Source organism: Triticum urartu, chromosome 5A, assembly GCF_056163025.1.
Source record: "Triticum urartu cultivar PI428250 chromosome 5A, HENAU_Tu73, whole genome shotgun sequence".
In the NCBI taxonomy this organism is placed as follows: domain Eukaryota; kingdom Viridiplantae; phylum Streptophyta; class Magnoliopsida; order Poales; family Poaceae; genus Triticum; species Triticum urartu.
This window is the reverse complement of record NC_141877.1, coordinates 646,655,892-646,678,778: the sequence shown is the minus strand read 5'-3', so window position 1 is coordinate 646,678,778 and position 22,887 is coordinate 646,655,892. Positions and strand designations below refer to the sequence as shown.

The 22,887-nt window shown below is 41.8% G+C and overlaps 1 protein-coding gene across 1 annotated transcript; it reads left to right on the top strand.

Annotated features, from left to right (window-relative positions):
* Window positions 1-281: 281 nt before the first annotated feature.
* LOC147973725 (uncharacterized) lies at window positions 282-22,137 on the top strand. Its single transcript, XM_087524770.1, has 4 exons — window positions 282-970; window positions 17,814-17,886; window positions 21,879-21,974; window positions 22,126-22,137. Exons 1-4 carry the CDS (start codon window positions 282-284, stop codon window positions 22,135-22,137), a joined length of 870 nt encoding a protein of 289 aa, XP_087380896.1.
* Window positions 22,138-22,887: the final 750 nt, after the last annotated feature.

The window sequence follows — 22,887 nt, the reverse complement described above, 5'->3', positions numbered from 1 at the left end:
CCATGTGTCCTCGGGAGTGCTTTTCTCTATATAAGAGTTTGTCCAGGCTTGTCCTTTGCTACAAAAAGGATTGGGCCACCTTGCTGCACTTTATTTACTTTCGTTACTTGTTGCTCGTTACAAATTATCCTATCACAAAAACTATATGTTACCACTTATTTCAGTACTTGCAGAGAATACCTTGCTGGAAACCGCTTATCATTTCCTTCTGCTCCTCGTTGGGTTCGACACTCTTACTTATCGAAAGGACTATGATAGATCCCCTATACTTGTGGGTCATCATGACCTCCGCCCCCTCTTCTCCCTTGGCTCAAGAGATCTCGACGGCTCTCGGGGGCCTTTCAGCGGTCCCAGTTCAGCCGAGTTCTGTTGGGGGTCGGGCAGGAGGCCCCACCCCGAACGGGGCGACGCGCGAGGATATCATTGCTTTTGGAGGGATCCCGGATCCTGTTTCTGAAGGACGACAGGTGAGCAGTCGCCTTCAGGATCAGCCGGATGTTGATGGCATGCAGCTCAGGTGCGCCATGCAGGCGGGCAAACTTCATGACATTGAGGTGACCACTAGTATGTCGGTCAACTCATCAAATTCGATTTTACATTTTTCCAATGATGAGATTGTTCACAATGCAAATCAATTAGGGGTTTCACTAGGTAGTAATGGTAGTGAAATCACTAAATCAGTTAATGAAATTCTCGATCTCGAAGAGGAGCTCGGTTTGGAATTGATTCATAACTTAGAAACCGTCAAACCTATGAATGAGTCAGACATAGATGCGTTGGGTGTTAGGGTTCTTGACAGTCTTTGTGTGGATCTGGCCCCTTCACTTCCTGAAACTGAGGAGGATGAGGTTTTCGATTCCCCGAGAAACTCGATACATGTAGAGGTTCCGGAAGTTAGGTCCACGGAGTCCGGTTGTGAGGACTGGATGGAGGATCAAAATAAGCCTAAGCGGAAGTGGAAACGGAAGGTTTATCTATTGGGGAACGTAGTATTTCAAAATTTTTGCCTACGACGCAAGATCCATCTAGGTGATGCATAGCAACAAGAGGGGAGAGTGTGTCCACGTATCCTCGTAGACCGTAAGCGGAAGCGTTATGACACGTGGTTGATGTAGTCGAACGTCTTCGCGATCCAACCGATCCAAGTACTGAATGCATGGCACCTCCGTGATCTCCACATGTTGAGCTCAGTGACGTCCCTTGTACTCTTGATCCAGCTGAGGCCGACGGAGAGTTTCGTAAGCACGACGGCATGATGACGGTGATGATGAAGTTACCGGCGCAGGGCTTTGCCTAAGCACTACAATGATATGACCGAGGTGGAAATTTGTGGAGGGGGCACCGCACACGGCTAAGACAACTGTCAACTTGTGTGTACTAGGGTGCCCCCCTGCCCCTGTATATAAAGGAGCAAGGGGGAGGCCGGTCGGCCCTCATAGGCACACCAAGGGGGGAGGAATCCTCCTCCTAGTAGGAGTAGGACTCCCCCCTTTCCTAGTCCTACTAGGAGAAAAAGGAAGAAGGGGGAAGAGAAGGACGGAGGGGGCGCCACCCCTCCCCCTAGTCGAATTCGAACTAGGCCCATGGGGGGCGCATGGCCAGCCCTTGGCAGCCCCTCTCTCTCCCCTAGGCCGAATAAGGCCCATTACTTCTCCGGTGGTTCCGATAACCCTTCCGGCACTCCGATATATATATCAATCTTTATGTCTTGACCATTTAGAGACTCCTCGTCATGTCCATGATCACATCCGGGACTCCGAACAACCTTCGGTACATCAAAACACATAAACTCATAATACCGGTGGTCATCGAACGTTAAGCGTCCGGACCCTACGGGTTCGAGAGCTATGTATACTTAACCGAGACTCACTTCTGGTCAATAACCAATAGCGGAACCTGGATGCTCATATTGGCTCCTACATATTCTACGAAGATCTTTATCGGTCAAACCGCATAACAACATATGTTGTTCCCTTTGTCATCGGTATGTTACTTGCCTGAGATTTGATCGTCGGTATCCTCATACCTAGTTCAATCTCATTACCGGCAAGTCTCTTTACTCGTTCCGTAATGCATTATCCCGCAACTAACTCATTAGTCACATTGCTTGCAAGGCTTATAGTGATGTGCATTACTGAGAGGGCCCAGAGATACCTCTCCGACAATCGAAATGACAAATCCTAATCTTGATCTATGCCAACTCAACAAACACCATCGGAGACACCTGTAGAGCATCTTTATAGTCACACGGTTATGTTGTGACGTTTGATAGCACACTAAGTGTTCCTCTGGTATTCGGGAGTTGCATGATCTCATAGTCATAGGAACATGTATAAGTCATGAAGAAAGCAATAGCAATAAACTAAACGATCATAGTGCTAAGCTAACGGATGGGTCTTGTCGATCACATCATTCTCTAATAATGTGATCCCATTCATCAAATGACAACACATGTCTATGGCTAGGAAACTTAACCATCTTTGCTTAATGAGCTAGTCTAGTAGAGGCATACTAGGGACACTCGGTTTGTCTATGTATTCACACATGTACTAGGTTTCCGGTTAATACAATTCTAGCATGAATAATAAACATTTATCATGATATAAGGAAATATAAATAACAACTTTATTATTGCCTCTAGGGCATATTTCCTTCAGTCTCCCACTTGCACTAGAGTCAATAATCTTGTTCACATCGTCATGTGATTTCACATCAATAGTTCACATCTTTATGTGATTAGTTCACATCTTCATGTGACCAATACCCAAAGGGTTTACTAGATTCAATAATCTAGTTCACATCGCTATGTGATTAACACCCAAAGAGTGATCATATTTTGCTTGTGAGAGAAGTTTAGTCTACGGGTCTGCAAAATTCAGGTCCGTGTGTATTTTGCAAATTTCTATGTCTACAATACTCTGCACGGAGCTACTCTAGCTAATCGCTCCCACTTCAAATATGTATCTAGATCGAGACTTAGAGTCATCTAGATCGGTGTCAAAAGCTTGCATCGACATAACTCTTTACGGCGAACTCTTTTATCACCTCCATAACCGAGAAATATTTCCTTAGTCCTCTAAGGATAATTTTGACCGCTATCAAGTGATCTACTCCTAGATCACTATTGTACTCTCTTGCCAAAATCATGCTAAGGTATACAATAGGTTTGGTATAGAACATAGCATACTTTATAGAACCTATGACTAAGGCATAGGTAATGACTTTTCATTCTCTTTCTATTTTCTACCGTGGTTGGGTTTTGAGTCTTTACTCAGCTTCACACCCTTCAACACAGACAAGAACTCCTTATTTGACTGATCCATTTTGAACTCCTTCAAAATCTTGTCAAGGTATGTACGCATTGAAAAACATTATCAAGCGTCTTGATCTATCTCTATAGATCTTGATGCTCAATATGTAACCAGCTTCACCGAGGTCTTTCTTTGAAAAAACTCCCTTCAAACACTCCTTTATGCTTTCCAGAAAATTCTACATTATTTCCGATCAACAATATGCCATTCACATATACTTATCAGAAAGGCTGTAGTGCTCCCACTCACTTTCTTGTAAATATAGGCTTCACCGCAAGTCTGTATAAAACTATATGCTTTGATCAACTTATCAAAGCGTATATTCCAACTCCGAGATGCTTGCACCAGACCATAGATGGATCGTTGGAGCTTGCACATTTTGTTAGCATCTTTAGGATTGACAAAACCTTCTGGTTGCATCATATACAACATTTCTTTAATAAATCCATTAAGGAATGTAGTTTTGATATCCATTTGCCAGATTTCATAAAATGCGGCAACTACTAACATGATTTGGACAGACTTTTAAGCATCGATACGAGTGAAAAAATCTCATCATAGTCAATACCTTGAACTTGTCGAATTTTTTTTGCGATAATTCGAGCTTTGTAGATAGTAACTACTATCAGCATCCGTCTTCCTCTTGAAGATCCATTTATTCTGAATGGATCACCGATCATCGGGCAAGTCAATCAAAGTCCATACATTTTTCTCATACATGGATCCCATCTCAGATTTCATGGCCTTAAGCCATTTCGCGGAATCTGGCCTCATCATCGCTTCCTCATAGTTCGTAAGTTCATCATAGTCTAGTAACATGACTTGCAATACAGGATTACCGTACCACTCTAGTGCGGATCGTGCTCTAGTTGACCTACGAAGTTCTGTAGTAACTTGATCCGAAGTTTCATGATCATCATCATTAACTTCCTCTCTAGTTGGTGTAGGCATCACAGGAACAGATTTCTCTGATGAACTACTTTCCAATTCGAGAGAAGGTATAGTTACCTCATCAAGTTCTACTTTCCTCCCACTCACTTCTTTTGAGAGAAACCCCTTCTCTAGAAAGGATCCACTCTTAGCAACAAAGATCTTGTCTTTGGATCTGTGATAGAAGGTGTACCCAACAGTTTCTTTTGGGTATCCTATGAAGACGCACTTCTCCGATTTGGGTTTGAGCTTATCAGTTTGAAACTTTTTCACATAAGCATCGCAACCCCAAACTTTAAGAAATGACAGCTTAGGTTTCTTACTAAACCACGGTGTCGTCTCAACAGATTTAGATGGTGCCCTTTTTAACGTGAATGCAGCTGTCTCTAATGCATAACCCCAAAACGATAGTGGTAAATCGGTAAGAGACATCATAGATTGCACCATATCTGATAAAGTATGGTTACGATGTTCGGACACACCATTACGCTGTGGTTTTCCAGTGGCGTGAGTTGCGAAACTATTCAACATTGTTTCAACTGAAGGCCAAAATCGCAACTCAAATATTTCGTCTCCGCGATCAGATCATAGAAACTTTATTTTCTTGTTACGATGATTCTCCACTTCACTCTGAAATTCTTTGAACTTTTCAAACGTTTCAGACTTGTATTTCATTAAGTAGATATACCTATATCTGCTCAAATTATCTGTGAAGGTCAGAAAATAATGATACCCACCGCGAGCCTCAACACTCATTGGACCGCACACATCAGTATGTATTATTTCCAACAAGTCTGTTGCTCGCTCCATTGTTCTCAAGAACAGAGTCTTAGTCATCTTGTCCATGAGGCATGGTTCGCAAGCATCAAGTGATTCCAAAAGTCCATCAACATGGAGTTTCTTCATGCGCTTTACACCAATATGACCTAAACGGCAGTGCCACAAGTATGTTGCACTATCATTATGAACTTTGCATCTTTTGGCATCAATATTATGAATATGTGTATCACTACGATCGAGATTCAATAAACCATTTATATTAAGTGTATGACCATAGAAGGTTTTATTCATGTAAATAGAACAACAATTATTCTTTGACTTAAATGAATAACCGTATTGCAATGAACATGTTCCAATCATATTCATGCTCAACGCAAACACCAAATAACATTTATTTTAGGTTCAACGCTAATCCCGAAGGTAAAAGGAGTGGAGATGGTGATCTTATCAACTTTGGAATCATTTCCAACACACATCGTCACCTTGCCCTTAACTAGTCTCTGTTCATTTTGCAACTCCTATTTTAAGTTACTAATCTTAGCAACTGAACCGGTATCAAATACCCTGGGGTTACTATGAACACTAGTAAAGTACACATCAATAACATGTATATCAAATATACTTTTGTTCACTTTGCCATCCTTCTTATCCGCCAAGTATTTGGGGTAGTTCCGCTTCCAGTGACCATTCCCTTTGAAGTAGAAGCACTTAGTTTTAGGCTTAGGTGTACCTTTGGGCTTCTTCCTGGGAGTGGCAACTTGCTTGATATTCTTCTAGAAGTTCCCTTTCTTTCCCTTGCCCTTTTACTTGAAACTAGTGGTCTTGCCAACCATCAAGATTTGATGTTTTTGTTCATTTCTACCTTCGTCGATTTCAGTATCACGAAGAGCTCAGGAATCATTTTCGTCATCCCTTGCATATTATAGTTTATCATGAAGTTCTAGTAACTTGGTGACAGTGACTAGAGAACTCTGTCAATTGCTATCTTTTCTGGAAGATTAACTCCCACTTGATTCAAGCGATTGTAGTACTCAGACATTCTGAGCACATGCTCACTGGTTGAGCTATTCTCCTCCATCTTGTAGGCAAAGTACTTCTCAGAGGTCTCATACCTCTCAACTCGGGCATGAGTCTGAAATACCAATTTCAGCTCTTGGAACATCTTATATGCTCCATGGCGTTCAAAACTGTTTTTGAAGTCCCGGTTCTAAGCCGTAAAGCATGGCGCACTAAACTATCAAGTAGTTATCATACCGAGCTTTCCAAACGTTCATAATGTCTGCATCTGCTCCTGCAATAGGTCCGTCACCTAGCTGTGCATCAAGGACATAATTCTTCTGTGCAGCAATGAGGATAATCCTCAGATCACGGAGCTAGTCTGCATCATTGCTACTAAAATCTTTCAACATAGTTTTCTCTAGGAACATATCACAAATAAAACGGGGAAGCTATACGTGAGCAATTGATCTACAACATAGATATGCAAATACTATCAGGACTAAGTTCACGATAAATTAAAGTTCAGTTAATCATATTACTTAAGAAATCACACTTAGATAGACATCCCTCTAATCATCTAAGTGATCACGTGATCCATATCAACTAAACCATGTCCGATCATCCCGTGAGATGTAGTAGTTTTCAATGGTTAACATCACTATGTTGATCATATCTACTATATGATTCACGCTCCACCTTTCGGTCTCAGTGTTCGGAGGCCATATCCGCATATGCTAGGCTCGTCAAGTTTAACCCAAGTATTCTGCGTGTGCAAAACTGGCTTGCACCCATTGTTTGTGAACGTAGATCTTATCACACCCGATCATCACGTGGTGTCTCGGCACAACGAACTGTAGCAACGGTGCATACTCAGGGAGAACACTTGTACCTTGAAATTTAGTGAGAGATCATCTTATAATGCTACCGCCGAACTAAGCAAAATAAGATGCATAAAGTATAAACATCACATGCAATCAAATAAGTGATATGATATGGCCATCATCATCTTGTGCCTTTTGATCTCCATCTCCAAAGCACCGTCATGATCACCATCGTCACCGGCTTGACACCTTTATCTCCATCGAAGCACCGTTGTCATCTCGCCAACTATTGCTTCCACGACTATCGCTACCGCTTTGTGATAAAGTAAAGCAATTACATGGCGATTGCATTTCATACAATAAAGAGACAACCATATGGCTCCTGCCAGTTGCCAATAACTGCGTTACAAAACATGATCATCTCATACAACAATTTATATAATCACATCTTGACCATATCACACCACAACATGCCCTGCAAAAACAAGTTAGACATCCTCTACTTTGTTGTTGCAAGTTTTACATGGCTGCTACGCACTACAAGAAATATATCAACTTGTGACCTTGACTATTGGTCACTTAAAGGTCATTGTTTTTCATTTGCGACCTTTTTGTGACCAAAAACAGAAGGTCAAAAGCTGGCGGTCGTAAACTGAAATTAAGAAGGTCGTAGACGTTTACGACCAAAATATGCCTATTGTTTTGTTTTGGTCACTAGCAACCTCCCCAGGCCACGTAGGCATCCAGCGTGGCAAGCTGATGTGGCACAAGATTCAGCCCGGTCCAATTTGGTATTCTACATGGGCCTAGCCCATTAATTCAGCCTATTAGTGTTTTTTCTCATATTAATTTTGGCTAGCTGGATGGGCCAAGCCCAACAATTAAGCCTTCTCATTTTTGGGCCGTGGCCTTTTCTGCTAGAAAGTTTTAGTTTTTTTGTAATATAAAAAAGGTCCACTAGTCAAATGGGTCCCAAATGTCAGGTTCCGGTACGTGGGTCCCAGCTAGCAAGTTCATATTCTTCATATTTCAATTTAACAGTAAATAAATAAACAGTATTTAAATTGGCACAAACAAAACACACACATAATACTCCAAATATTATCAGCCAGATTCAGTACAAAGCTCCTATTGTACAAATAACATATACTTTACAAGCTCTACACATAATAAGCTCTAACATATACAAGCTCTACAAGCTCTACACGTGATACGGTGCCCTGGTGTTAACCCTGTAGCTCTACAAGTGTCTTCAATCTTCTTCAACATGGAGCTCCTTCGGTAGCGAGCACAAACTGGGCACCTGCATCATCACAGGAACGCAATTTTAGATCATAAAAACGAATGTTCCAAGCACAGTTTAGAGAAAAGAACCAAGTAAATTTGCCCTCAATCATACAAACAAAGTTTAGACAAAACCAAACATGAACAAGCACTTATTATGCAGGACACATACGTACACATCTCAGGAAAAGCTCGGAAAGAGCAAGGTGTCAGAGCATGATGTTATCGAAAGCATGATTTACAAGTTTGTCTCTGAGACATACGATAGGTGCTTTTCATAGAAGACAGAATAAGTAAAACTATTCATGTTTGCCAACCCAGACTCTAAACGAGACTCTAACCAAGACCATCCAGAAGTGACCCAAAGAGCGACCCAATATAGTGACTGCTACAGTTCATATTTTGATAGTAAAACTGATGTGTAATCATATAGATAATAAAATACATGGCACAATATCAGTACATCTCCAAACAACCAATAAATCTCATAGTACCACAAGGACATGCACCAGCAGTACATCCTGCATTGCAGGTTCACATCAACAGCTCATAGCAAGGCTATCAGTTCAACAACACTAATACCACCTCAAGCATCAGCAGTTTAAGAAGAATGAGCACCAAAACAAAAGGGCAGTAGATACCTCTTCAATTTTTTTTTCAAAAATCAGCTCATCCTCTTGACCGCTCCAGATATCGTCCATGTGCATTGCTCAGGAAATTATAAATTCTGGTATAGCACACAAGAAAATATCAGAGTAGAAAAGTGGCATAGAAACTACCAAAAAATTCTCATGCTTATTGTTATTGCAAGAAGCCATCGATCAGATTTTGAAGCTAATAATAATTAACATGTACACAAGGAAGATAGTTAGACAAAATGATCACACATATCTATGGTACACTAAACCAATAATCTAGAGATGCATGACAGCACACACCAGTTTGGGTTTTAAAAAAATTCCATCTTCAAGCATCACACTAGCAAATGATAGGAAAGATCACAGGAAATAGGAATGCCCTGATCAAGTATACATAAGCATAGAAAAGATCAAACAAGCTCATTGTGCATTTTCTCTTTCGATGTGATACACAATAAGCATAACTAACCACTAGGAAAATAACTTGCTATCTACAGGCCCTATTATCGGCAACAGGAACATTACACAAGGAAGAACAGTATATTAACAAAGCAATCTGTTAGACAACATTATGTGGGGGCTACATGAGTATTATGTGGGGGCTGCATGATCCGTCGTTTTAAAATGCTTCCTAAAAATACAAGACTGAAAGAATGCCCACGTCCCCCTCCAGCGGCCGCTTCTCCACGGTCTGGAGGGTCAGGCAGAAATCATACTGCCACAGTGTGCACCTGGTTAACCCGAATCAGCAGCTCGCCATCCTACTCCAACAGACTGAACCTCTCCTTGCTATCTCGCCTGACCGCCTACACGCGAGAAGGCAAAAAAACATTTACTCAAAACATCTTACAATTCACAACAAATTTGAGACTGACCCAATTAATTTTACAGCATATAGAGATTTCATAATCAAAGTTCATGGCGCTAGGCTGCTAGCTATCAAGATGAAAACAACATGTAGAAGATACAAGCATACCAGGCAAGGTGGGCTAGGTGTTTAGTAAGATCACCTATTGTTCAGTAGAAAGATGGGTCATGAACAAATATTACCTCCCTGATTTCAGCCACCATGTGGGACTTGAGGGGAACCTTGGCGAAGGTCTGCAAGTTGAGGCCGAGCAGGTCGAGGACCCGCACGTAGCCGTTGCTCCTCATGCCCAGGCTCAGCTCTGGCACCATGTGCCACAATACCATTGTCCTGAGAAGAGAAGCACAGATAGAAGGCAGCCGTGAGTGGGTACCAAGGGAAAAAACAGAAGCCACAACCAAGAATTGCAAGATTTAGTATAAAGGAAATAGGATTTGATAGATCAACTGACATGGGTTGCATTGAAATCCAAATGAGTCAACAAAAATGACTCCCATCAACGGCAAGTATGCGGTAGAAGCTGTTGTCACGGCAACCGGAAACTCAGAAATGATATTGGTGGCAAACCCATTACATGTACCAGATGCCACCCACCTACCAAAATTGATAAACACTTCAGTTGTGTACAATCCTATTACAGGGCTCGGAAATGACAATGCCACAACCCTTTGCATGTACCAGACCCCATAAACCTGTCCAAATTGCTATAGGAGATGGACGTGCTACCTGCTGCCGCGGTGGTGCGTCGTGGTGGCCTATTTGAGCTCCTCCTCCTGATGCTGCTCACTAACTTGCAGGACAAACAAGGCCATATGTGAGCTCCAGCAAAGGCATTTCGTGATGATTTCAGGGCAAAATATTGCACCTAACTATACACCAAGAACACAACTGCTGGAAACTGTTAAGACATACATATTACTAGGAAACATGCTCGTGCGTTGCAATGGGAGAATAAATATCCCCGCACTCATCCAATTTAGTCCCTAAATACTGCACATTTGTGAACATTGCAAAACCATTTCATCCAACTTTCATTGAAAATACAAACTATTGCAGCCAAGTTTCTACAATTTAGTGTGGAGCTTAAACAATTTAGTGTGGCCCAGCTACTCAGATCTGATCGATGAGGCCAACTACTAATCATAATGTTTCCCCTGCCTGCTGTGGATCCTTGCTACTAACAACCCATCCAGCCTCCCTTGCAAGATGCCAAAAAGAATCGAATCGATCGAAAGTAGCTACTGGCTAACTGCCTACTGCTAGTGCTAGCCATCAGTGGGGATAGATCGGACCGAGTAATTACCTGGGATGGCGGCCATGCACGGCTCGGCGAAGTGCCCACTGCAGACGACCACGACATCAAGACTCCTCCTCCAGCTCGCTGCCAGCACAGGCGAGCCTCACCCTCCAGCTCGCGTCGTCGTCCCTGCTGCAGCGGACGCTCACCACCTCTGTCCCGAACCGGACCAGCCTGACAGGGTCGAACCGCCGCGTGAACTCCTCAAGGTATCTTAGCACCGGGGAACTTGCGCGGGTCGGCGGAGGAGCGGTCCGCGATGACGACCACCGCGTCCCGAAGATCTTGGCCGTGATCTCCTTGTTCTACGGTGGCAAGTTGGATCTAGGAGTGGGGAGAGGATCTGAGGTGGGGAGGGGAGGTGTGGCGGAGGTGGGTGGCGGCGAGGAGAGGGGTGGGTGGTGGAGGTGGGTGGCGGCGGGGGAGGGGAGGAGTCTGGATCGATGAGCGCTAGGGTTTGCCCGTGAGGAGAGAGAGGAGGGGACAAGGAGTGGTGTGCGGGGGAGAGAGGAGCTCCCGGTGGGTGGGTGACAGGGTGAGAGGGTGTGGGTCGTTGGATCTCAGAGTATCCGACGGTCTCTAATGCTTGATCCACGTGACATGCTCGTAGACCAATCAGAACAAAGTACAGGATTTGATAACGTTATGACCATCTAAATTGGTCGCAATCGATTAACAATAGGTGGCTGTTATGAGTCAGTTAGATGATTTTGTCTAGAAATCATCCGCCTAGCTAGCCGCTTGATCTACGCATTGGTGATCGTTTGATCACATCAATGTGTCACGACAGCACCGAGCATGAAAAAACTTCAACGCAGCACCGATGACATCCCCACGAAGCTCCATTGCGGCTCTCAACAGCGCGCCAAGAGCTCCAATGCAGCACCACGGTGTCCGACGAAGCTCCATTGCAGCGTCGGGGAGCTCCAACGCAGCACCACGACGCCCGGCGGTAAGTTCCCTTCTCTTTTTATGACAACGTTTAAGTACGGTTCCCTCGAATAACTAGAGTTCTTTCATACTAGGTGGGATTTTCGTCAATTCACTAGGAAACGGGTCAAATTTGAACTGCGGCTTCCTTATAGTTTGTTCTTTATTTTTTCCAAAAATTATTTCTAGGTACATAAGTATCTATTTAATCACAAAAATATCAAAAGTTTTCCAATATTCAACCACCAGCTAGGAACGGTCAAGCCCGCCGTTTTGACCGCATTTTGAAACGGGCATGGAAAATTAAAAAAATAAAAAAATTGGAAAACCTTCGCATTGTGTCATTATATGTGACCAAGTTTCTAGGAAAAATAATAAACTTGTAATACGGTAATTATTTTAAAAAAAGTATTCTCATAAATGAGCTATCATGTGTGAAGATGCATGGCTTTCAAGCAAATTGATCAATATTATGGCCACATTCATGGCTTAGTTTATTTAAATGATCTAATATTGTGCACAAGGATGCATCTTGAAATGGAAAACAATGTTGCCTAAGGAAGTTTTCATTTTCTTTTCACGTAAAATAGATTTTCCATTTTTTGAGTGCCCGAAATTAGTTTTTTTGTGAAGGACCTACCATATATTTGTTGCAAAATTGGACCAAATAAATTTTCTAAAATACTAGAACATATTTAACGCACAATTGACCAAATGGTTGGGTGTCAAAAGTTTTGATCCACCTCTGGTGAAAAAGACAATTTCCGCTGATTTAGTAGGAAGCAGGTCAAATTTGAACTGTAGATGCCTCATACTTTGCTATTTATTTTTTACAAAAATCATTTCTAGGTACATAAGTATCTAGTTAATCAGAGAAACATCAAAAGTTTTCCAAGATTCAACCACTAGCTAGGAACGGTCATGCCCGCCGTTTTGTCCGCATTTTGAAACGGGCATGAAAAATTAAAAAAAATCAAAAAATTAGAAAACCTTCGCATAGTGTCATTATATGTGGCAAAGTTACCAGGAAAAATAATAAACTTATAATATGATAATTATTTTTAAAAAGTGTTCTCAGAAACAAGCTATCATGTGTGAAGATCAACGACTTTCAAGTTAAATGATCAATCTTAAGGCCACATTCATAGCATAGTTTGTTCAAATGATCTCATATTGTGCACAAGGGTGCATGTTGGAATGGCAGACAATGTTGCCTAAGGAATTTTTCATTTTCTTTGGACGAAAAAATCATTTTCCATTTTTCGAGCACCCAAAATGAGCTTTTTTGTGAAGGACCTACCAAATAATTGTTGCAAAATTGTACCAAATCAATTTTCTAAAATACTAGGCCATATTTAATGCACAGTTGACCAAATGATTGGGTGTAAAAAGTTTTGACCCACCTCTCGTGAAAAAGACAAATTTCTACAGATTCAATTGGAAACGGGTCAATTTTGAACTACAGCTGCCTCATAGTTTGCTATTTATTTTTTCCAAAAATCATTTCTAGGTACATAAGTATCTATTTAATCAAAGAAACACCAAAAAATTCAAGATTCAACCACTAGATAGGAACGGTCATTCCCGCCGTTTTGACCGCTTTTTCAAACGGGCATAAAAAATTCAAAAAAAAATCTAAAAATTGGGAAACCTTCGCATTGTGTCATTATATGTGGCCAAGTTCCCAGGAAAAATAACAAACTTGTAATACGACAATTATTTTAAAAAAGTGTTCTCATAAATGAGCTATCATCTCTGAAGATTCATGGCTTTCAAGCCAAATGATCAATCTTATGGCCACATTCATGGCATAGTTTGTTCAAATGATCTCATATTGTTCACAAGGGTGCATATTGGAATGGAAAACAATGTTGCCTAAGGGAGTTTTCATTTTCTTTGGACGAAAAATCAATTTTCCATTTTTCGAGTGCCCGAAATGAGTTTATTTTGTGAAGGACCTACAATATATTTATTGCAAAATTGCACCAAATAAATTTTCTAAAATACTATGCCATATTTAATGCACAATTGACCAAATGGTTGGGTTTCAAAAGTTTTTATCCACCTCTGGTGAAAAAGACAAATTTCTGCTGATTCAGGTGGAAGCGGGTCAAATTTGAACTGTGACGACCTCATAGTTTGCTCTTTATTTTTTCCAAAAATCATTTCTAGGTAGAAAAGTATCTATTTAATTAGAGAAATATCAAAAGTTTTCCAAGATTCAACCACTAGCTAGGAACGGCCAAGCCCGCCGTTTTGACCGCATTTTGAAACGGGCATGAAAAATAAAAAAAAATAAAAAAAATTGGAAAACCTTCGCATTGTGTCATTATATGTGACCAAGTTTCCAGGAAAAATAATAAACTTGTAATACGGCAATTATTTTAAAAAAGTGTTCTCAGAAATGAACTATCATGCATGAAGATTCAGGGCTTTCAAGCCAAATGAACAATGTTATGGCCACATCCATGGCATAGTTTGTTCAAATGATCTCATATTATGCACAAGGGTGCATCTTGGAATTCTAAACAATGTTGCCTAAGGGAGTTTTCATTTTCTTTGCACGGAAAATACATTTTCCATTTTTCGAGTGCCCGAGATGAGTTTTTTTGTGAAGGACCTACCATATATTTGTTGTAAAATTGGACCAAATAAATTTTCTAAAATACTAGGCCATATTTAATGCACAATTGACAAAATGGTTGGGCGTCAAAAGTTTTAACCGCCTCTGATGAAAAAGACAAATTCCCGCCGATTCAGTAGGAAGCGGGTCAAATTTGAACTGCAGCTGCCTCATAGTTTACTATTTATTTTTTCCAAAAATCATTTATAGTTACATAAGTACCTATTTAATCATAAATACATGGTTTGGTGGCGATACGTCGAGGTTTGGGCGGTGGCCGAGGCCCCCAACTCTAGAGCGCGTAAACTCGCATGGCCGCCACGTGGTCACCGCGTGACCGTGGCGTTGCCATGTGTTCTGGGCAGCCTAGGCATGTCTAGTGGGTTGGGCACTCCCCAGATAGGTGCTAGGAAGAAAATTACAACATAAGATTCTCACGAGGAGACCGATCGATGCTCAAACATGAATTAGCAGCCAAGTGTTTGATAAGAGGTACGGGAAATGTACATGGCTAATGGGCGTGAGTTTTTGCTGAGGATGATCAGTTACTAAGAAGACCGTCTTCACACATTTTCAGCTCAAAAGGAGGAGCCTAGGTGGTACTTGCTTTGCAAACTACCACACTAGACATAAATACGAATGTTGAAGCTCGGCTCAAAATAATGAATGGATTGAGCTGGAATTTGGTGGAGGATGGTTATATGGGCATAGGAAAGCACTGTAGAAAATGGATACTATTTGGACATGCCAAAGTGGTACTTCCTTCACAAACTGTTGTTCTGAACAGAATAGGAAAATGAATATTTTTGAATTATTTTTGCACTAGGCAAGGAAGGTTTTTTACATATTTGGCGAAGATATGACCCAAAGAATTTATGAGATTTTTTTTGGGAATTTTGGGAATGACAGAAATATAGGTTGCTTCACAACCTAGGGCAAAAACTGGCACATGGACATGACACATAGGCAAAACCGATGAGGTGGCGCCTAGTCATAGCAACCCACCACAATTTACAAGGTTATGACCATCTGTATTGGTCATGATCAGCTAGAAATAAGGCAGCAGACCAGTGCTATCTCCTTTATGACCATTTCGTGTAAGGAAATTACGACCTTTGTGACCAAAATGGTCGTTATAGTTTAGGGTTTGGAGCCCCCCGAACAGCTTTCGACCAATTGGTCTGAAATGGTCATAGATCTATGACCAATTCTTCCAGGGTCACTGACAGAAGGTCACTAGTTGACATATTTCTTGTAGTGACGGGCTTAGCAAGAATCATTATTACCTACGCATTAAAAACCACAACATGGTATAGTGATTGCTTTTTGATCTTCAGAAAGAACCCTGTTCATTGAATCTGATTCAACTAAAGTTGGAGAAACAGACACCCACTAGCCACCTGTGTGTGAAGCACATCGGTAGAACCAGTCTCACGTAAGCGTACGCGTAATGTCGGTCTGAGCCGCTTCATCCAACAATACTGCTGAATCAAGAATCAACTAGTGACGGCAAGCAATATGTATATATCCACGCCCACAACTCCTTTGTGTTCTACTCGTGCATATAACATCTCCGCATAAACCTGGCTCTAATACCACTGTTGGGGAACGTAGTATTTCAAAAAAATTGCCTACGCACATGCAAGATCCATCTAGGTGATGCATAGCAACGAGAGGGGAGAGTGTGTCCACGTACCCTCATGGACCGTAAGCGGAAGCATTATGACACGCGGTTGATGTAGTCGAACGTCTTCACGATCCAACCGATCCAAGTACCGAATGCACGGCACCTCCGCGATCTGCACACGTTTAGCTCGGTGACGTCCCTTGTACTCTTGATCCAGCTAAGGCCAAGGGAGAGTTTCGTCAGCACGGTGGCGTGATGACGGTGATGATGAAGTTACCGGCGCAGGGTTTCGCCTAAGCACTACAACGATATGACCGAGGTGGAAATCTGTGGAGGGGAGCACCGCAAACGGCTAAGACAACTATCAACTTATGTGTCCTAGGGTGCCCCCTACCCCCGTATATAAAGGAGCAAGGGGAGGCCGGCCGGCCCTCATAGTCGCGCCAAGCGGGGAGGAATCCTCCTCCTAGTAGGAGTAGGACTCCCCCCTTTCCTAGTCCTACTAGGAGAAGAAGGAATGAGGAGGAAGAGATGGAAGAAGGGGGCGCTGCCCCTCCCCCTAGTCCAATTCGGACTAGGCCCATGGGGGGCACGGCCAGCCCTTGGCAGCCCCTCTCTTTCTCCCCCCTAGGCCCAATAAGGCCCATTACTTCTCCGGTGGTTCCGATAACCCTTCCGGCACTCTGATATATATCCGGTGATCCCCGGAACTCATCCGGTGTCCGAATATAGTCATCCAATATATCAATCTTTATGTCTCGACCATTTAGAGACTCCTCGTCATGTTCGTGATCACATCCGGGACTCCGAACAGCCTTCGGTACATCAAAACACATAAACTCGTAATACCGATCATCATCGAACGTTAAGCGTGCAGACCCTACGGGTTCGAGAACTATGTAGACATGACCGAGACTCACTTTCGGTCAATAACCAATAGCAGAACCTGGATGCTCATATTAGCTCCTACATATTCTACGAAGATCTTTATCGGTCAAACCGCATAACAACATACGTTGTTCCCTTTGTCATCGGTATGTTACTTGCCCGAGATTCGATCGTCGGTATCCTCATACCTAGTTCAATCTCGTTACCGGCAATTCTCTTTACTCGTTCCATAATGCATTATCCCGCAACTAACTCATTAGTCACATTGCTTGCAAGGCTTATAGTGATGTCATTACCGAGAGGGCCCAGAGATACCTTTCCGACAATCGGAGTGACAAATCCTAATCTCGATCTATGCCAACTCAACAAACACCATCGGAGACACCTGTAGAGCATCTTTATAGTCACCCAGTTACATTGTGACGTTTGATAGCACACTAAGTGTTCCTTAGGTATTCGGGAGTTGCATAATCTCACAGTCATAGGAACATGTATAAGTCATGAAGAAAGCAATAGCAATAAACTAAACGATCATAGTGCTAAGCTAACGGATGGTTCTTGTCCATCACATCATTCTCTAATGATGTGATCCTATTCATCAAATGACAACGCATGTCTATGGCTAGGAAACTTAACCATCTTTGATTAACAAGCTAGTCTAATAGAGGCATACTAGGGACACTCTGTTTGTCTATGTATTCACACATGTACTAAGTTTCTGGTTAATATAATTCTAGCATGAATAATAAACATTTAGCATGATATAAGGAAATATAAATAACAACTTTATTATTGCCTCTAAGGAATATTTCCTTCATTATCCAACTTCGGTTGTGCGTAGAAGTGCTAGGATCCGTACCTCTAAAAAAATTCATGATGAAATATGGGAGGTATTTTTTGGAATAGCAGAGGTCTTAAGGACTTGGTTAAAAGAAGGTTTCTAGTGGATTCGTCTATTGAATACCAGTTGGATTTCATCGCCCTTTCAGAAATTGGAAGTGACAATTCCCCCCCCCCCCAGTTTCTTAGTACTTTATCGGGGGGTGTCGGTTTTGATTGGCATTGCCTACCCCCAAGAGGAAGGTCCGATGGGATCTTACTTGGGGTTAAATGTGAGTCATTGGAAGTTCGGAGTGTGGTCATGGGAGATTTTGCGGTAAAATTTCGGGTAAGATCAAAGGCCGACGGGTTTAATTGGGCAATGGTGGCGGTGTATGGTGTCGCCCAGCCAAAGCTCAAGCAGGATTTTTTGGCTGATCTTGTATGTATTTGCGGGAGTGAGCAGCTCCCAATCCTCGTTGGGGGCGATTTTAACATTATTTGAAGGAGGGAGGAAAAGAATAATGATAATTTTGATGGCAGATGGTCGTTTATGTTCAATACCATAATCGAAAGCCTGGATCTTAGAGAGATCGAGATTTCGGGTAGGAAATTCACTTGGGCTAATACTTTACCAAACCTGACATTTGAGAAGCTGGACCGTGTCCTTTGCTAGTGTCGAATGGGAACAGAAGTTTCCCCTAGTCACGGTCCAAGCGTTATCGCGCGCAATCTCGGATCACACCCCGTTGCTAGTAGATTCTAGCGAGGCCACTCACGTGGGGAACAAAAACACTTTTTCTTTAGAACTAGCATGGTTCGAAAGAGCAGGGTTCCTGGATCTGATGCCAGAGAATGGGCTAAATATTCAGGTGGGAGATCTCCTGTTGAAAGATGGCAGACTAAGATTAGGCATCTACATAGATTCCTTCGTGGATGGGCTAAGCACGTGCATGGGATTTATAAGGCTAAAAAGGAAAGGCTCCTTATACTTATTCAATCCCTAGATTTAAAAGCTGAGTCCACCATTTTAGATACCAGAGAGCTGGAAACTAAAGTGGAAGCGGAGTTGAGACTGAAAGAACTCCTTCGAGAGGAGGAATTGAAGTGGGCACTGCGGGCTAAGGTTCGCCAAATCGTCCAAGGAGATGACAACACTCAATTCTTTCATATGATTGCTAATGGCAAACACCAAAAAAAATAGGATCTTTCAATTGGAGCAGGACGACGGGACGATTTTAGGACAAGAAAACCTCAAAGTATATATAACCAATTACTATAAACAGTTGTTTGGGCCTCCGGAGGACAACTTTGTGTCCTTAGATGAGTCCAGGGTTGAGGATGTCCCTCAACTTGCGGTGGATGAGAATGATATTTTAACCGCCCCATTTACGGAGAAAGAGGTCTTTGAGGCTATTTCACAAATGAAGAACAATAAGGCTCCAGGGCAGGATGGTTTTCCGGCGGAGTTTTATAAAAAGTGTTGGCACATTATCAAAGGGGATTTACTTCTGATGTTCCATGATTTATTCTCTGGACAGCTTCAATTGTTTCAATTGAATTTTGGAACGATAACTTTACTTGCTAAGAAAACAGAGGCCGTTCGTATTGAGTAGTTCAGGTCTATTAGTCTTCTTAATGTAAGTTTCAAAATTTTCACCAAGGTCGGGACCAATAGGCTTACGCAAATTGCGCACTCTGTGGTGCAACCGTCCCAAACTGCTTTCATGCCGGACAGAAATATCCAAGAAGGGGTGGTAGTCCTGCATGAAACGCTCCATGAAATCCACACGAAAAAACTTGACGGAATAGTTTTCAAAGTGGACTTTGAGAAAGCGTACGATAAGGTCAAATGGCCTTTCCTTCAATAGGCCTTGCGAATGAAAGGTTTTGATCAGGCTTGGAGACACCAGGTAGACTCTTTCATGCAAAAAGGGAGTGTTGGGATTAAACTGAATGATGATATAGGTCACTACTTCCAAACACACAAAGGATTGAGGCAAGGCGACCCGATGTCACCTATCCTATTCAACATAGTGGTTGATATGTTGACAATTCTCATAGGAAGGGCTAAGGATGCGGGGCAGGTAGGTGGCCTAGTTCCGCACTTAGTTGATGGAGGTGTATCCATCCTACAGTACGCTGATGATACGATCATCTTCATGGAGCATGACTTGGCAAAAGCGCGAAACATGAAGCTTGTGTTATGCTTATTCGAACAATTGATCGGGTTAAAGATTAACTTCCATAAGAGCAAATTGTTCTGTTTTGGAAGAGCTAATGATGACCAAGAGGCATATAAACAATTGTTCGGGTGTGAATTGGGGGCTCTACCTTTCACGTATTTAGGTATACCAATCCACCATCGTAAGCTGACTACCAGAGAATGGAAGTGCATTGAGGATCGATTTAAAAAGAAGCTAAGCTGTGGGAAGGGCAAGCTGATGTCATACGGAGGCCGATCAATTCTCATTAATTCGGTCCTCATGAGTATGCCCATGTTTCTTCTTTCCTTTTTCTAGGTACCTGTTGGGGTCCGAAAAAGGCTAGACTTCTATCGATCATGATTCTTTTGGCAGAGCGATGAACTAAAACGAAAGTACAGACTTGCTAAGTGGGATATCATTTGTAGGCCAAAAGACCAAGGAGATCTAGGCATTGAAAATTTGGAGGTGAAGAACATATGTCTTCTTAGCAAGTGGCTGTTCAAACTTTCGATTGAGACGGAGGCCACATGGCCTCAACTTTTGCGTAATAAGTACGTTCACTCCAAGACCTTGTCCCAGGTGATAGTGAGGCCGACTGATTCGCCTTTTTGGAAGGGATTGATGAGAGTCAAATCACTCTTTTTCAACAGGACAGGGTTCATAGTTGGAAACGGTACCACTACAAGATTCTGGGAGGATACATGGCTAGGGGACACATCCCTTGCACTCCAATATCCGTTTTTGTATAACATTGTTTAGCGTAGAGACGCGTATGTGGCTTCAGTACTCTAGTCCACTCCGCTCAATATTCAATTTAGGAGGACGCTAGTGGGAAACCATTGGGAAGCCTGGCTCAATCTTGTGAGAAGATTGATGGATGTTCGGTTGTCTCAACAGCCCGATCAGTTGTGCTGGAAGCTAACTAAGAATGGAGAGTTTTCAGTCAAATCCATGTACTTGGATGTAATCAACTTTAGCGTGATTCCTCGTTCAAAGCATGTTTGGAAAGTCAAAGTATCTTTGAAAATCAAAGTGTTTATGTGGTTTGTGCATAAACAAGTTATTTTAACTAAGGATAATTTGGCAAAACACAATTGGACAGGATCTACAAGATGTAGCTTTTTCGACCAACATGAGTCAATCAAACACCTTTTTCTAGATTGCCCTCTGGCAAAAATTTTGTGGCGGTCGGTTCACATAGCTTTCAACATCACTCCTTCGAACTCTATCAACACGTTATTTGGTACGTGGCTAGATGGGATCGATTTCGCAACAGCGGGACACATTCGTGTAGGAGTATGTGCTTTATTATGGGTAGTCTGGAACTGCAGAAATGATTTGGTCTTTAACAGACCAACAAATATTCATTTTTTGCAGGTTATTTTCTGAGCCACTGCGTTGATCTGTATGTGGTCGCTACTCACTCCGATGAAGGCCAGGGAGCGTTTGCTTACTGCATCTATCCGATGGGAGATGGTAACTCGGAATATTTTTAACCGGTTTGGATGGCGGTCATCTAGTAGGATAGACATTTAGTTCCTATCGTTTTTGCCAGCCAGTTGTGGCTTCTCTTTTATTTTTTAGCTCTTTGTGAGCCTCTTTTTGTTCCTTGATTGAGACAGGAAGACTTGTGTAAGACCTTTTGCTTATTAATAATCATGGCCGTATACATCGTTCTGATGCAGAGGCCGGGGCAAACCTCCCCACCCCCACCCCCCTTCGAAAAAAATGTCACTCAGAATGCCATATCTCAACAGGGCACGTGTGGAAACATTGGTTCCTTCGACCTCAAAGCAGAGGGGTGAAAGTGAGTACCAATTGAACCAGTGCTCAGATTACTAAAATGTTTATCACAGGGACAGATGGAAATTACACGAATCACAAATAAAGAGAGAAAAGTGGAGAACAAGGATAGAACCATCCTGTCAGTATTTGAGAAATTAATAAAGCTTGTAAATTGCTTGGAAATCCAGCATTAAGGATATAGCAACATGGGAGATTAAACTCAACAACAACAATAGAGAAAATAAAGAATGAGTCGTACAAAGAAATAACGTTCTACATTTTGAACCATTAACATTTGTTCATACTATATTTTTGCAGGCAAAAGAATAACTTACAACTTCAACGAAAGGAGACATGCATTTTTTAAAAGAAAACAGTAAAGAGGTGCTAGCCACAACAGCTACATGACCGTAATACAAGCTCTGCTAACGCCGGTGAGTTGTCATACAAGCTCTGCTAACCACAACAGCTACTTAACCGTAATGACTGAGAACAACGCCAATAAAATAAGAAGAACACTTGCACGATATTTATTTGACAACACCATCTACTATAATACTGTTATTAAAAAAAGACGTTAATTTGAAATGGTTCGCCAATTTTGAAAAAGTTCATCATTTTTGAAGAAAAGTTAACAAAACTGGAAAAAGTTCATCAATTTGAAAAAAAAGTTCATCATTTTTAAAGGAAAGTTCGCAAACTTGAAAAAAAGAGTTCATATTATGAAAAAAAACTCCATCAATTTTGAAAACAGTTCATGAAAAAAATGGAAAAAAAAGTTCATCGGATTTTTTAAAAGTGCATCAATTTTGAAAAAAAAAGCATCCAATAGTGAAATTTTTTCATCAAATTGAAAAAAGAGTTCATCGAGTTTCAAAGAAGAACATCTCGATTTTAAAAAATGTTCACAAATTTGAAAACAAACCATCGAATTTGAAGAAAAGTTCATCAATTTTGAAAAAGGTCATCAGATTTGAAAAAACAAGTTCACCTATTTTGAAAAAAGAATTTATGTTTCACACAAACCTGACCCAGGTTAATGCAACCATAGCAACACAACCCATAGCTTGTGTGGGTGGG